The sequence below is a fragment of the Manis javanica genome, chromosome 6, assembly GCF_040802235.1.
Source record: "Manis javanica isolate MJ-LG chromosome 6, MJ_LKY, whole genome shotgun sequence".
NCBI classification, from domain to species: Eukaryota; Metazoa; Chordata; class Mammalia; order Pholidota; family Manidae; genus Manis; species Manis javanica.
In genome coordinates, this window is record NC_133161.1 from 39,593,869 (window position 1) to 39,610,560 (window position 16,692).

Here is a 16,692-nt window from a genome sequence, read left to right on the forward strand (position 1 = left end):
CTGCCTCCCGGGGACACGCCGAGGACCCCACTGGGACCAGGGAAGACGGAGGGGAGGCCTTGGTGGGAGATTCCGGCATCGGAGAGGGGGCGCACCGGACGCGCCTTCAGAGAAGGGGGGCAGCGGAGCTCAGGAGGCGCTGGAATCCGAGCGGAGAGGGGCGGCGGAGACCGCCCGAGCAGCTTTGAGGAAGAGGAAATACTGAACTCAGTTGGCCTGGGGGTGCGCGCGCGTGTTTTGGGCTGGGAAGTCCTTATGCCGCGGGCGCGCGCAAGGGCGGCAAGCGTGTGAGCGAGTGTGTGTGTGTGTGTGAGAAACCGCGAGGGGGCTCCGATGCAGGGGACTTCCCGCCAAGTGACCCTTTCGCGCCTGGGGGCCGTTGAAGTTGGTAGGCTCGGGCAGGGATTGTAGCGGCGGGACCTGCGATGTCCCAAAGACGCAGGGCCTGGGCCCCGTAGTGACCCGGCTTTGGGGACCTCTGGACAGCTCCTGGATCCACCGAGCATATTTGTGATGTCCTGCATCGGCCTGCAAGCACCAATGGCCATGAATAATGCAGACCTAATTCGCTGTATTTAAGGTTAAAGAGAACCTAAAACAAGGGTTCCTGCCTCCACAGGCAGAGGCTCAGGCCTCCGCATTTAGCATTGCCAGTCACTTGGGAGTGCGGTGGGTGGAGCACTAGTGGAATTTCTGAGTTTTTTTTCTTTGTCTATGAAATTAAAGTAATTAATGACCTGTAATTACATATCAACTCTTTGAGGGTAACTTTGGGAACTAGCCGGACCTAACTCCCACTTTAGATGGAAAAGGCTGGCAGCGGCTATTAAGGGCCTCCTCTGGCTATGGTTTCACATTTTCTCTCATCTCCAAATCTCTTCCCAAGGTTGTTTCAAGGATTATTGTCCCCCCAGTTTACAGAACTGGGGACTAAGTGAGATGGCCACATCCCCTGCTGTCATGTAGCAGGCTTTTTAAAAAGTTGACCATCTGAACCTCTGCTCTTTACTGTGGTACATTTCCTATCTCTTGAGGGCTGTGGCTAAATATGCATGTTGCCTTTTTTCCTACTACGTTATTTCTTGGATTGTTTATTTTTTTAAATTAGGTATATTGGTTGTCTTGGGGAATTGTGAGGGGATCAACTGGAGTGTTGGAACTCTGAAGGGAGGTGATGTCAGGAGGGAAGGGACCTGGGGAAGGAGCTTGGTAGGTGTCAGGGAGGGGCAGCCAAGGAGGCTCAGTCCCTGGTCTGGTGGAACTCAGGAGCAGCCATTGGGCTACAGGGTGGGTGGTCCTATTGATGGCCATATCTACCCACTATACCCTCCAACACTCATCTCTCTCTGCCCTTATTAACCGCAGCCACTATGACTACTGCCTGCTTTTCACCATGTTCTCTCCCAAGGCCTTTGTATATATTATTTCTTTTGCATAAGGAGCCTTTCCTGACCTTTCCAGAGGGCTCGCTCCCTTGCTTCCTTCAGTTCTCTGGCCAATTGTCAGCTTACAAAGGGCCTTCCTTAACTTCCTCTTACAAAATAGCAACCAGCCACAACCTGGTTCTCTGAAGTTAATCAGTTTTCCATCCCAGTATTCATTATTCCCTGGCATTATATATTCATTTGTTTGATATTGTTTGGTGATGGAGCATCATTTGTTTGATCAACTTTCTTTTAGAATGGAAGTTCCATGAGGGTAGGAACCGTGTTCTGTTCATGGGTCCAGAACCTAGACTGATTGTCAGCCTAGTAGGTGCTCAATAAATACTTGCTGACTGACTTAGAGATGTCTATTATGGGAGAGGCTCTCTAGGGAAATATTACAGCATTAGCAGCAAGTAAGATGCCCGGGCAAGCAGCCTTTGGTTTTCTCTTCTGTCCTCTCCCACAACCCAGAGCTCTTCTTGCAGAACGCTTTCTGCCTTTAGTAGACTCTTAGAATTTCATCCTGAAGAAAGGAACAGAGAGGTGAGTCCTGGGCATAGTGGAATAATAGTGTACAACCACTCCAGATCTGTGGTTCGTTTCCAGATCTGGATGTGTTGGCTTTAACCAAAGAAATAGTCATCTAGAAAGAAGGGTATTACTGTGAGTGATGTGAAGTCGGAGATACCCACTGTGTCCCACTCTGCTTTGCCAACAGGTGGAAGTGAAGGCAGAGGAGAGGAGGTACGGCAAGGAGAGGGAGGGAGAAAGAAGCTGGCTGGCAGATGCAGGAGAGAAGAGAGATGAGAAATGTTGGAGAAAAATGGGAGAGGAAACATGAGGGGCTTCTACAGTGCTGCTAAATCATAAGTTTTTATTAAATTACAGTGTTGAGATAGAACAATACTTGAGTGTTTTAAAGTAATTTGCCCCCTGTGGGTTTTGGGTGTGAATGAGTGTAGAGAGGTGGAGGAAGGGAGTGCTTTGAAGCCCTTGCAGAAAGGATGTGGCTGGGGGTGTGCCAAGGGGCTGTAGGAGTGCACACTGTACTTACATTATCAGTTCTGAACACTGAAGGTTTAGAGGTGATCATTCCTATGGAGGACATTTCCTGTCCCCATCTAAGACAGCTTAAGGTTTATCACTGAAGCCTGCAACCACTTTTTATGCCTGAAACCATACAGGTGAATAGTTTGATTTATAAGACATTCATTCTGTTGAATTTGGAGAAGGTAGGGAATTACTAAACCCTCTGTACATCACAAAGCCTCAAGTGTTTGCTGCTAATTATGCAACTCCTCTTCTGCTTCCTTCTAGTCAATTAGTCTAGTGTTTTTGAAGCTTGGGGTTGCAATCCAGGAATAGATAATAATATCAATTTATTAGGTTCAGACCAGCAGTTTAAAGCATGAAACAGAAGAGAGCACAATGGAAAACAGAGTGCGTTTACCAAACAGATGCTGTATCTTAAGGTCAAATGTATCACTTAATATGGGTCATGGTAAAAAAAAAAGATATTCTAATAATTCTGGAGGACCTAGGAATCTACATTTTTAACCAGTTTGCCAGGGATTCTGATGGAAGTAGTTCATAGGGCCATACTTTAAGAAATACTCAATTGTCACACACACATACCTCCCATGCTCCTCCCCCTCTTAAAAATGCTATTGATTTAATCTCCTGCTAGAGATGCTATTTCCAAATGTTGAGTCAGGTACAGTAAAAGCCTCAGCCACTGACTTTTAAAATGCTGCTATTTATAGACCATGATGGTGTGCTAGGCCTTGATGCCCCCATTTTGGTGAAACTGGAAATCCAAGTGGCATGTTTTTCACTTTATGATAAGGAGAGGCAGTATATTCATCTGTAATAACTGTTTAACCTTACTTAGAATAAAATGACTAAATATACTCTTTTCTGGCCAAGTTTTAGTTTAGAGCTTTTGAGGTCTTTAAACTTTTGACATCTTTGGAAATTTCCTCTGCTCAACTTTTCCTATTTTATGCCTAGTATTCCCCATATGAACTATGTAAATTACTTCCAGAGGTTTGCAAAGACAGTCGTCATCTCTTCTGATGGCAGCCACACACACTACTGTGCTACCTGATTTGATTAAGCTTTTTATCTGACCTGGGCTTGTGACTAGCTGACCCAAGGTGGAAATGGCTGAGCACTTCAGCACTGTCCACACATAAAGGATTTTGAAGGTCAGCCATCCAGGGGACAGAGTGTGGCTCCAGTGAAATGCTGGTGGCTTGTGAAAGCCTTTGAATGTGCCTAGCACAGCATATTTAGGGACAGTAAAGCCAGCTTGCATCCAGAATGCACATACTGGCTGCAATTTAGTTCCCGGGATAATATAGGTTGTCTGAGTGTCAACAATTACAACTTTTTTGTATAATAGCCAGAGCTGAAGCTGCAAAACGTATTATGATCCATGAGTAAGTTAACTTGTGACTTAGTACCGTGTTTTCCAAACTTCCACAGGGCAAGTGCAGTTATGGTTTGAACAGAATTTTGTCACTGACCTAAGGTTGGGTGCAGAGTGAAGTATCCAATAGCGATCTGCATGGGAGAAGGAAGGCGAGCTCATCAAACAGAATTAACAACAGCAACAACCTGGCTTAGTGCTGAATAGAGAAATTAGTCACATGTATAAATAGAAAGAGATGATGATTCTCAGTCAGTGGTTTTGGCCCCCACAAAAACTGATTTCCAGAATTTGAGCAAGATTATTATTGGAACCTCAATTTTAGGAATTGAGACTAGAGTTTTAGCTATTTTAGTTCAAACAGTTTATGCAGTGAACAAAATTTTCCACAGTAGAATACACTGGAATGCTCACTACTTTCTGGACTCCAGGGCTGCTATGTGTCGGGTGGGTTGTACTTACTCGATGAGAAGCAGTGGTTTGAGGGCACCATGGCCAGGTGATTGAGCGTTGCCCCAATGGGCTTAGAGTTACAGGGTCCATGGAATATTTTTCTCTTTTACCAGCAACTGACACTCCTCCTCCTGGAGTGCTGCTCTAGAAATGGTGGGAAACAGGCAGCCCAGTATTGTTATCCCATTTTACAGATGTGGCTTGGAGGAATGGAATGTCAGAGGGGGTATTTACAAAGTAGATCTGAGCCTACCCAGCATTTCTGATGCTGTTTCCTCTGCTATTTCTTTCCCGTCCACCACAATACCTGTCATCGGGTCCCCTGGTCTGAGCCTGGGCCCCCCACATCCAGTTATGCCACAGCGCATCCAGGGGGCCCACCACTCCTCTATGCTGGTAGACGTGCCCTGGGTTTGGATGTCTGCCACCATAAGGCTGAGTTTTCAGTCAGTGCCTCCTTTTGGATATCTCACTCCAAAGCAGACCCCCTAGCCTTGAGAGAGCCTTGAGTCCTCTCAGGGGCAGCATGCCCATCTCCCAGGCTCATAACATTGAAGCATATAAGCAGGAGTGCAGTTCATTAATCAAAAATGAGAAGAATGTCTGCCAAGGAGAATAGACACATATTCTTTAGCCAACACTTCTTTCTCTGTGGATGAGTCATGGTGAAAGCAAAAGCGTGGAACCAATTTTGGGGGTGCATGTCAGTTGTCAGGGAGGGAATACATTTAACAGTATTTTCCAGCCGATCGTAAGTTTTGCTACTTCTCCAGCCCCTTAGATTAATGTCAACCAGAGACCAGAGTCTTTATCCAGGATGGTTTCTCCTTTGGGTGCTGCTGAGGCTCCTAATTCTATTCTTTCTCTACTTGCAGGCGATTGCTGATTTTATGTTGACCTTTTATTTCAGGTATCCTCCACCTCAGCCCTACTGGCATTTGGGACTGGATACTTCTTTGTGGTGGGGGCTGGCCTGTACATTACAGGATGTTTACTAGCTTCTTTTGTCTCTACCCACTAGATGCCAGTAGAACCACCCAACTGTGATAGCCACAAATACCTCCAGACTTGGCCAATTGTCCCCTCAGAGGCAACCCCTTCTCCCTGATTTGGGAACCACTGTTTTGTTTTCTTGCATCAGTAGACCAATTTTCCAGTTGCTCCAGTTTTCTATTTACTGGTTATTCCTTAGACCCTAAGGTGGTGTATTCTTCACAAATGGGTGGTCTCACCCTTTACGTTCATTCCTTCCTTCTTGCTCTCCAGTTTCCTCTGGAGCTCCCTTCCCTCCTGTATTGCAATTGTCTTCCTAACCCAAGTCCGTTTCACGTTTGAATTTCACGTATGTTTCTTTCTGGCACCATGGCTGAAGAAAACTATAGATAGTGGCTTTATGCCTTGGTTTCCTCACATGTCTTGAGTTCTGGTGACTGGTGTCTGCATTAACTGTCATAGGGGTGAGATAAGTGAAATGAGGAAGGTAAGTATGGCTCATTTGGGGGCCTCTGCCACAGACTAAGGAAATGTCTGTGTGGCAATGAGTTAACAGGGTTAAGTCCTTTGCTAAAATGCACATTGGCTAGTTGGATAGGAATAGATACTGGTATTCCATTCGTGTGACCAGGACATTGTAGCTGGTCAGGGAGAAGCTTTAAGGTACTGCTGTATGTGAAATCCTTTTCCACTCTGCCCATTAGATTTCTGTCCTAATCTTGCCACATTTGTTTTCTTATGTAATTATCTGTCGACCTTTTATTTATCTCCACTGTCTGGCTGCTGTAGCAGCACAGAGCAGCATCTAGTGGCTTAAGCAATGCAGAAATCTCGCCAGTTTATATGCTAGCTCTGTCTCCCCAAGGCAGCGGCCTTCTTGTAAGTCAGCCCAGCAGCAACCCTCCACCCTTCCTTCCGCCCTTTGTGCCTTTTTCTCAGTCTGAAATTTCGTTTAGAGTGCCAGCATTTTGTGCCATGGGGTTCTGTGGCTGAGCAGTACTGGATGAGCTATATTTTCCAGGCTGCTACACACAATTACCCTTAATTTCAAAGTGTAATGCATTTCAAAATAATTTTTTTTCCTGTTTCAGGCTCTTTAATCCAAATGCAGAGCCACAGCTGGCTTTGCCCTTGGTCCCCAGAAGGCATGTGGCTTGGGAGGTAGAGCTGGTGGAGGGACTTTGGCTAGATTGCGAATTTTTGGCTGAGTGAAGAGTGGATTCCAATAACACTCAGCAAAGCTGGTTTTTTACTTGACTCCTGACCAGCCTCACCTCTACTCCACCCCACCGTTTTCATAGCATTTTTTTATAGTGGACTCTGTGACCTAGTTACTACAACTGTGGGGCCACTCTGTGGCAAGTGACTGAGGACTCAAAAATTTCGGTTTGTGAGAATGGGACTGATTCTTTTATACATGAAATATAAGTGTGTATTGTTTATGTATGTATGTGTGAGAAAGACACACACACACACACACACACACACACACACACACACAATCCATACAGCTCTCCTAATAATGAAAGGTCTTTAAAAGCAGAGAAACTATTGTATCAGCTGCAAAATACTATTTTCTCCAGTGCTTGTCACTTTTATAGCAAGTCAGTACAAATCACATTAAATCAAAACTTTTATCAAGGATGACTATGTTTCTATCATCTTTAGATTTACTCTACTACCAGGAAGTGACTTCAACTCATTAGACCATTTTCACAATTACTGTGCATTCTTGATTTGAGAGTTTAGAGAAACATTTGCCTGGGTTTACATGAGAGAAGCACAATAAAGATTTGTGTTTTATGTGTAGTATATTTTTTAAAATAATGGGTGGCTTACACTTAAAATGCATGAAATATTTTCAAATTAAAATATTTCTGGGCTTGCAGCATCAATTGAAATACTTCATTCATGCATGCATTCATTTATTCATTCAGCAGCCATTTTAATGGCTTTTATGTTCTGTAGTCAAGGCACTGGACACTATTAAGACCAACTTCATACAAGCAGTGTGGGGAGGGGGGCTATAATAGGAGACAGAACCATTAATAAATAATCATAATGGAGTGTGAAAAATGTAAATTTAGAGTACAGATCACAGAGGAAGGAGTTCACAATGAAGTGTCTTTGAGAAAGATCAAGAAAGCTGAGTATTAAAAGAACATGATGTGTTCAGGGAATACAGCAATCAGGGGCTTTGGGAGAAAGTCTGGAATCTACCCTGTGTCTACTTTTAAGGTAGTTGTGCATTTGAGTTGAGCAGAAAGGAAGACCAAGGGATTTGGGGCAAGGAAAAGACACAATTGGAATTCAAATAACTTGGTGCAAGTTAATTATCTTTCTCAGCCTTAGTTTTTACATCTTTCAAATGGAGTTAATACAAGTCCCTCTGCCTTAGAGTTGCTGAGGTAATCAAGTGTAATAATGATTATAAAGTAGGGAACTCCTAAAGCTGTGGGTTGGATTTGCTGTTATTGATATTATTACTAATTCAGTAGTTTCTATTCAGATGCTTAATATTCAGATATATTGCTAAAATCATTTAAAGACATGCTTTTATTACTTCATCTTTGCAAAGTAGTCTAGGAAATTCCTCCTAAAATCTTGACTAGGCTATTTGATTAATGTATCTTTTCTTCAAGAATACAGGAGATGTAAACTGTTGAAATAAAGTCAGGAAAAGTTCTGGTCAGTTGTGAATGAAAAGAACCAACAAAATGTATCATGCTGGCAAGTTAGGGTCCTCAAATAAAAGCTCTTGTAAATAGATTTATATGTCCTGTTCATTTAGAACTAACCTGGGATCTTACTATTTTATTTTATTATTATTTTACTTTGGGTTGCTAATAGGGGCATTTTCCCTTTCCTTGACTTCAGTTTTCTGGGTGCTGTTTGCACTTGTCCAGTGAAGACAGGAGCCCAGTGGGAAACCCCCTCATTGGTGGGGTACTAGTGGAGGAGCAACTGTCAAGAGTTTAATTCATTTGAACTCGGTTTCATATTATTATGTTGCCTGTTAAGGAAGCTCAATGGTTCCAATAACACTTCGTAAATGTCCATTTCTGAATCATTTGGAACCTTCCAGTAAGTAGGGGACTATTGAAATGTTCATTGGCAAGTGAGTGGTTGTAATGTGTTAATTTTGTCTCCTTCGATCTGAACCCATTGACAAGATTAGAAAATGAGGATAAAAATAGAAAAATAAAAGTAGAATAATTATAGTCCTGAGGGGCCAGACCCATTATATCTCTGTTGTCTCAGTATAATTAACTATACTCATTTTCCTTTTCAAAAGTGTCCTAGGTCAGGGACACTTTGTTTAGTGGCCGCCTAAGTAGAAGCCACCTGTTTCCAATTCTATTCACTCTTTCTGTCTAGTTCCAGTTTGTTTGGGTGCCTTTTTTATGCTCCTTCAGGAAGACAACAACTAGGTTACTGATTCACCAGCTCATTAAGTAGTAGCTCATATACCTGTCACTTGATAACTACTCTTATGAAGTAGATAAAAAAAATTGCTGCAGTATATTCATCAAACCTCTATGAAGTCTGGGTATGGGAGGGACAGGTGCCAAATGGAAAATCCTACAACCTTGTGCTTTGAAAGTCTATAGTCCTGCCTGCTTTGCCACCCCTCTGATTAGAGTCATGAGAAGTCACTCATCTAATCACTCTATTCAAATCTGATTTGATACCTGACAAATTACACACCATCTTCAGTGTAAAATAAAATTTCCAGTCACTTTCTCTTCTCCCAAGTAGGATAAGTATCGATTGTTCAGTTGCTAGATTGTCCAACATGAAGCAATGTCTCTTTACCTGTATCAGGATTGGTGTATAACTTGAAATAAGCTACAACCTTAAGTAAATGCTTAAAACCCCATATAAATATTTATAATAGTGAAATAAAGATTTATATTACATCACAGGATAATTATATTCACACCAAAATAACTAAGTTTAACAGTGATTCTGACATATCAATTTGCCTTATACCCATTTCACAGATGATGAAATTTATATGTCAGTGGGGCTGGCTGCCCAGCATCGCAGAGATCCAAACCGAGCACTCTGTCCTGCATTTTAGCAGATGCTCGCTCTCCTGCTGCCAAGTCTCTACTGGTGAGCCAACTCAGTTTGCCTCAGATGAGCCTGTCACGCTGGGACCTTGTGTTGAGCAGCCGTGCTGCTGGGTGAAGGTTTTGAGAGCTTCACTTCAGGAACATGTAGAGGAGCACCGGCAGGCCAGCCACTTACCATTACCTGAACCAGGGCTGACTGCCAGCGAGAGGGCAGAGGGCAGAGGGCAGGAATGGCAGACTCATTTGTACCCCCGTGAGGCGTCCTTCCTCTGAAGTGGAAATTGTGTTGCGATTCTTGCTGACTTATTTAGGGCCGTTTGAAATCTTTTGAAATGTGCTATTAACAGTTCTAGCATATGAAAGGGCTATGAAACAGTCTGAGAATCGATGCCTGGAGCTGAAAATGATAAGACACATGAAGGTACCCCAAAATAAATCATGGTGAAATCCCCAGGTCTGTTTTTATTTTAGTATGTATCTTCCAGACAGTGAACAAGCTCTAAGGTGATTTTTCATAACCCGATCAATTAAAGGGCCAGAGAAATGGCAGAATCACAGTTTCAATGTTGAATTTCACTCTTCATTCAAAATTTGAGAATTGAACTATGATGAGCTGGGCTCATCCATTTAGAGTAATAAGTACAAAAGACGGTAACCAGTGCCTTGTTCAGCAGAAGGGAAACCACCCAGGACTTTAGTCTTCAGGGAGCTGGGGAAACATTGGAGCCTTTAACTTTTAGGAGAGGGATCAGAGTATATTTTAAATTCTTAATTGGCTATTGTGGGTCTGAATCTGCCTCCGTTATTTCCTTGTGAAATATTCTTCATTTTTCATCCACAAATACTTATTGAGCACATGCAATGTACCATGAGGTGTGCTAGGTGATACATAAATAATAGTGTATCTCCTTCCTAGGAACAAAATAGACCTGTTGCTGATTTTATGGGCTGCTTAGACATTAGAGGAGGAAATGTACATTGTTCAAAGGATCACACAAATACATGTGACATTTGAATTGTGCCAAGTGCTGTGGGAGAAGGGACTGCTGCTGGGAGGGCCCAGGGCAGGGGAATTAAGTAGCTGGAGGTCTGGAAGAGGGAGAATGGTGTACTGGGGAAAGAAGAGTCCCTACAGATGACTGGCATATGTGAATGTCATGTGAAGGGTGGACTTCAACATTGAAGAAAGTGGAGATCAGGGTGCTTAGTATGGGGAGCACTCCAACCTGGGTTGGCCTGGTGAGAAGGACTCATCAGGACTACAGGTCTGGGCCTTTATCAGAGGAGCAGTGGGAAGTCATTGAAGTGTTTTACCTACGGGAGTGATATGGTCAGATTTATGCCTTGCAAAGATCTTCTTGGCTTCAATGTGTAAATTCTACATCATTTAAAATTGGTCACAATGTGACTGCACTATTACTACTTTTAGAATCTAACAATTTCTAAAGGAAGCAATTTAGCCACTAGTGTCTCCTTCAGATTTTAAACAGCAGTTTAACTGAATGATTTAGCACGGGTATTGCAACCATTTAAGAATGATAAAATACCTAGTTATGTGGCTTTTTCAGACTTAAGAATGCTGAAGAATTCTCGGGGACCCAGAAACTGCGATTTAGCAAATCCCTCAGGTGATTCTCATGCAGGTGGTCCTGACTCCACTTTGAAAGGATCATCCCAGAAAGTGCTAAGAAGTGAAAAAGAATTATAAACCTCAAGGTAAAACATTATCAAGCATCCAGGAGAGGATGGAACCTCTTGACTGCCCAGGTTTTAACTTGGATCTGTTCTCCCAATACTAGAAGGATTTTTCTTCCAGTGCACCTGAAATCGATTCTAAATCCTTTGAGTTTCTTCTAATTTATTTCCTAATCCTTTCATATATGGCTGTTTTCTCAGATCTGTATCTTACTTCCTCTGGTCTCTGATATTTTACTTTTCATTTTGTCACCTTTTAATAAGAATCTTCCTATCTGAGTCCCAAATGGGGTAACGAGGTGGGGAGGTCGTGGGGAAGCCCGGCCAGAGGAGGAGGGGATGAAAAGCCCTTTGGTGGATTTTGCATACTTCATTATCTAGAGCAGGACACTGAGAGTGTTGTACAGTGGAGAGACCAGTCCATAGTTACCCAATAGGGAATTGTTTTAGGGGTTTACAGGACCAGAGATACCAGGAGGATTAGCTCTGGGGGTGCCGTCTTAAAATTCCGCTCGGAAACCGGGCATAAGGGAGATGATGGGTTCATCACTGCTCCCTGAGAGTGTGTAAGAGCCCAGAGTTTTTGCTCAGGTAAAATTGGGGTGAAATGAAATACTAAGGGTGAACAGAGCAGAAAAGGAGTCACAGCAAAGGCATCAGGCAGTTTGGTGGGCAAAGAGTGAGAGTGAATTGCTTTGCATGTGCATTTGCCTTCAGTCAACATGACATAGCTCAGTAGTCCCTTCCTCTGGGAACCTTTCTGGGTGTCCTGGAAATCAAAGTCCCCTCTGGGGACATGCAGAGTGCTTCCCTGCACTTGCCCTGGTGCTGCTGCTTTACACTCCACTCCCTGGCTTCTTCCCCAATAGACTGGAAGGCAGATATTCTCCATGCTGAGCCCATAAGAGATGCCTAGTAAGTGTTCACAGACAGAAGCACTATTATGCATATATGTGAGCACTGAGTCCCTCTGCAGCCCTTTAAAATGGCTTCTTTGTCCCTGAGTAAGGGCCCCAGGGACACATGGGTCAGGGATGCCTGGCAGGTTCCTCTCATTGTACCCAGTTTTGCTGAAGACCTGCCCTGCCTGAGGTCACAATGATTGAGGCGTAGGCCAGACCAGATGTCAGATGTGGGAGGCAGAGGGCTACTGACTTTGCAATGCCCAGATCCTGTGGTAGCATGGTTTCTGCTTTGCTGTCATTCCGTTGTCCCCAAAGCACCCTACATGTAAGGAATTCTCCAGAGGAGGAAACCGGTGTTTGTCATTGCATTACTATCTGCAGAAATACTTATACCTCCTGTGTCTACTTATAACTCTCCTAGTCACCAGAAAGCCTATGGGGTGTAGATTTTAGGAGACCATAACTTGGAAGAATGTAGAAAAACATTTCTTGGTTTAAGCCCTGATACTTCTATCCCCTGTGTGCCTTTATCCATGGTTCAGCTAATGTTGAATCTGGAGAGTTTCTTCCTTCCTCATGCTGGGGGTTGCAGTCCCTACCATGTATGTGGTTAACCACATTTCATTTATTATATTCTGAGAGCACCATGGCCTTGAAAATTTATGTTTCTAGGCTATAATTGCACATTATTTTTCTAGCAGCTATCAAGGGTTTCAGCTAGCAATTGAAACTTGATAGGTGTCATGGCTCTTTATTGCTGGAAAGATTAATCCTGATGTTCAAGTGCTGAGCTGAGTCTGTTTCTTTGAAGCCAAACACATGCAGTAAACCCTAAACTTAAGTGTTCCAAGTTAACTCTGGAGGTGGAGCACATTTGGGCTTTCAGACCACACTTAGACCTCCCAAAACCTCTTTCTCCCTCAGTAAAATAACCAACCTACTCCTTGCTTCCCTAGTGTGGGGGCTCTGCTAGTTGCTGAGTATGTCTATTCCGATTATGCATTCTGGGGAAAAAACCACAAAACGGGTTTGGAGACCCACTGGACTCACCATGACATGGATCTGAGCTAACACCCCTTGGATCGCCTGCATTTTATAAGCACTTACTCTGACTGGTGGGCCACGAGTGATATTGTGAGTCTCCTGCAATTACTGTCAGTAATCTAGGTTTTCCTAGAGTTGGAGCCAGTGCTCAGTAATCCTCAGAAGATCTGGTTATTTCCTTTCTCCTAGGAAAAGGCTCTAGGTCTCTTTGGGTAAAGGCTGAGAGAAAGATTAACAGTATAAATTTTTGGCACTGTACCCAGCTCCTTCCTTAAGGGCACCTACCCTCCCTTTCAATTAAGGGGTTCTGCGTCTATAAATGGGTTCAAGTCTGGGAACTGATGGAGGGGCCATGACTCTTTTTGTGACTCAGGTTAGGCTTTTGTTCACTTTATCTAGAAATTTTCTGCTTCTACAAATCAAGTAAGAATTTAGTAGGCTTCTTGTCTATTTCACTTCTACAAATGCCATGATTAATTAGCAGTAGGTGTGTGCAAGTCTGACCATTCTGATTGCTGCTTTGACTGCTGCCCATATGGTAAACAGGCACACTAGAAAGTGCTTCAATAGAACCCTTGACTGGCTAGACGCCTGACCCCACCTGCTGCTCCCTTAGACCCTTTGCTGAGTTGTCTTTGGGCAGTGACATAGCTACACAGATCAAGGTTGAAATTACTCATTATTTACTTGCTATGGGCAAATTTATTAAGATCTCATTTCTTCCGTTTCCTCTTGTGTAAATGGAAATGGTGCCCAATGTCATGATGAAATGAAAAATGTCACCAAGGATCCAAGCTCTTTGGTTCCAGCAGGTGTGTAATAAATGTGAAAGGGTACAACACTTTGAACCTCTCCTCCAAAACTGTGTTCAAAACCATCGGTTGGTAGGATGGGATGAAATTAGGAGTCACAAATGGACTCATAGGAATGGTGGTTCTGGCTTCCTGCACCCTTTCCGATTTGCAGATGACTCTGAAACGTGTGCTTGATTTTAACTTCCATAGGAAAAAAAGTGCCATTTTATTAGAATAGGTTATATCCACAAAAAAATTTCACATTTCCTATTCTTTGTGTTATGACTTAAATTTCAACTTCACTGTGTTTTCCAGTATCATGGTTTGTTTCCTGGACTGCATTTTTCTCTCTTTAGAGAAAATAAAGTCTTTCTGGGACAGGCGACTTTCTTAGTACCTCCCTGATGCTGTGGGGAGTCCTGTTTTGGGGACCCATTTGTGGACTTCAATCATTAACTCGTTTTTTAAACACTTGCTGCCAGGGAAATGGTGACTTGGTTCCTTCCCGTGGGGAAAGAGGCTGCGGTGGACACCCGGCAGTACGGTGTGGCTGATACTCCCATGTGGACAGTGCCTGCTGCCACCATTGGCTACAGGAGTGCTTCATGGAAGTTGTGCCTTGTGAGCTCTGTGGATCCTAGGGGTCCAGGCATGGCATTTGGGACCAAGAGGCCAGGGTCTTAGTCCTGGAACTGACACTAACCTACTGTCTGTGTTCCCCTCAGTGGCCTGTTTTCTTCGCTGTATAATGTGGAGGGAGTGTGCTAGACATGACGGATGGAGCCCAAGCAAAAATCCATGGATTGGCTGCTTCAGAATCATTGTAGCAGTTGAAAAAAATTAGAATCTGGGCCCTCAACACCAGAAAGCAAGATTCTGGGAGGGTTCTGGAGTCTGTATTCATACAGGACCCCCCGCCCCAGCTAACTGTGAGAGGCCCCTTTTGGGGGCCTTGGGTGACTTCAAGGTTCCTCTTCCCTATAGCTCCTAATGCCCTCTTAAATGCCTCCTGCGGAAAGTCTTCTTGACTTCTGACCGACTGGCCCTCCACAGAGAATTAGTTCATAGCTCTGTGTGAAACAGAAAACAAGAGCAAAATTCATCAATTGGTGCTGGTTTACTTTTCTTCTCTGCTGGCCTGGGAGCTCCTGAATGTAATGATGGCACCACCATCTTTTCATTCTTCATGCCCTGCCCACTGCCTGGCATAGAGAATATTCCCAAAGGGGAATTTTCCCAGGCTGGCAGGATAGGAGAGTGGTGAACCTGAAAATCAGTCCTCTCTTCCTATTAGCAAGTTTAGGGATATTTCAGACAAATCTCTCCAACATCTTCGGGGCTGCCCATTGAGTTGCTTAATCTTTTCTAGCCCCTCCTTCCAAAGTTCTGACCATTATAGAGGTAACTTCATTCTGTCCTTTAGTCTTGGGACCCCCAGGATGGATGTGGCATCACCAAAAGAAGTGGAGGGAAGAGGACAAGTTGGAAACCAACAACTGAGGTGTTTTGCAAATACAATTATATCCAAAAATTTGGCATTCCCATCTCTATAACTCCTCCCTTCCCAGTGGAAAGAGACAGCCATCACTGTGTGTGCCTAAATCCTCTGCTGGATGAAATAGTCAGCTAAGGAAAGGAAAGCTGATTTCCTGGTTGCCCTCCCACTCCCAGAGTTCTGGGTGGTGCCATCCCACACTATTTGCATCATTGAACTGCACACACTGCCAAGACTGCATCTTAAATTTAAACACATTTGGATGAGGATAAAGAAAGCCTGAGGGAAAAGGTAACACGTTGCCATAAGAGGTGCGTAAGCACTGTACATTGTACGTTTTATTCCTATTTTTGGATTAAGAACAGAATGTTAATTAATAAGTAAAAGTTCATCTTCTGAGTGGCAATAATTTGTGTTTTGCTCTACTTTCATCTGCTGAGTCTTAGAGTTTTTGAAAACATGAAGGCTGAAAAGACTGTTTCCTAGGGATCCTTCTAATACGCCCTTTTAAAAAATTATTTTGATCTTTAGGCTGCATATTGACTTGAAAAAGAACCAGTGTTACAAAAAGAAATGTAATTGCAAGAAACTGGTTCCTGATTGTCATTCAGGTGACATAGATGTGACAGGGTCTAAGCATAGCCACCGCTTTTCACTGGTTTTACCCAGTTCCCATCCAGAGTCCAATGATCCCCTTAGCCAAGACTGCTAAGAAGCAACATAGCTGGATTCATTAGCCTCAGTTCTGAAAGCTCCACTGAAGAGTTATTTTTATAGTCATACAATTTTAATTTTTGGGGACAGGCTGTGCCACTTTTCAGGTGCCAAAAGTGATCACTCAGTTTTTTTTATTAGGTGCTATTTTAACTTCAAAAATATTTTATTTTTTATGGACTGCTTTGTGCCTTTGACCCAGTTCTCTTTTCTCTGAGTTGTGTGATGTAAGATGGCGAAGATTATTTTATTAATAATGCCTGGAATATTAATTCCTTTCAATTGAAATCACTGTCCTCATCCTCCTCTAACACACACACACACACACACACACACACACACACACACACATACAGAGACACACCCCTTCTCACACAGGCATCTTTCATGCTGACAAAATGCTTTTGGAGTACATATGGGGAAAACTGGTTTTTCTCCCCCTTTTAGCAGGAGATAGAAAATACTGAGTTTTGTGGGACACAGCTGGAGTAATGAAGGCCTCTGAACTCGCAGACCTGGCACCCTTGTCTTTACTGTTCCTCTTAGCAGGACTTTCATGCCTGTGGGAGTGTCACAGGCCTAGCAGCAATGAGAGAGTGTGGCATTCATAGAAGTAAGCTGTCAGCAACCACCTCCTCTAACTACAGTTCGCTACTGCCTGG

The 16,692-nt window shown here is 43.4% G+C and overlaps 2 protein-coding genes across 8 annotated transcripts in view; one reads left to right on the plus strand and one right to left on the minus strand.

The window, feature by feature from the left end:
• Positions 1 to 16,692, plus strand: part of ELMO1 (engulfment and cell motility 1) — a 516,082-nt gene that overhangs the window by 1,179 nt on the left and 498,211 nt on the right. The gene's annotated exons all lie outside the window — the stretch shown is intronic.
• LOC108403657 (uncharacterized) overlaps positions 1 to 16,692 on the minus strand; it is a 29,399-nt gene that overhangs the window by 1,082 nt on the left and 11,625 nt on the right. Inside the window, exon 1 of the mRNA XM_073239994.1 lies at positions 1 to 16,692. This exon is cut by the window's right edge and continues 11,625 nt beyond it. Within this exon, the coding sequence (XP_073096095.1) occupies positions 1 to 79 (79 nt within the window). The 5' untranslated portion in view covers positions 80 to 16,692.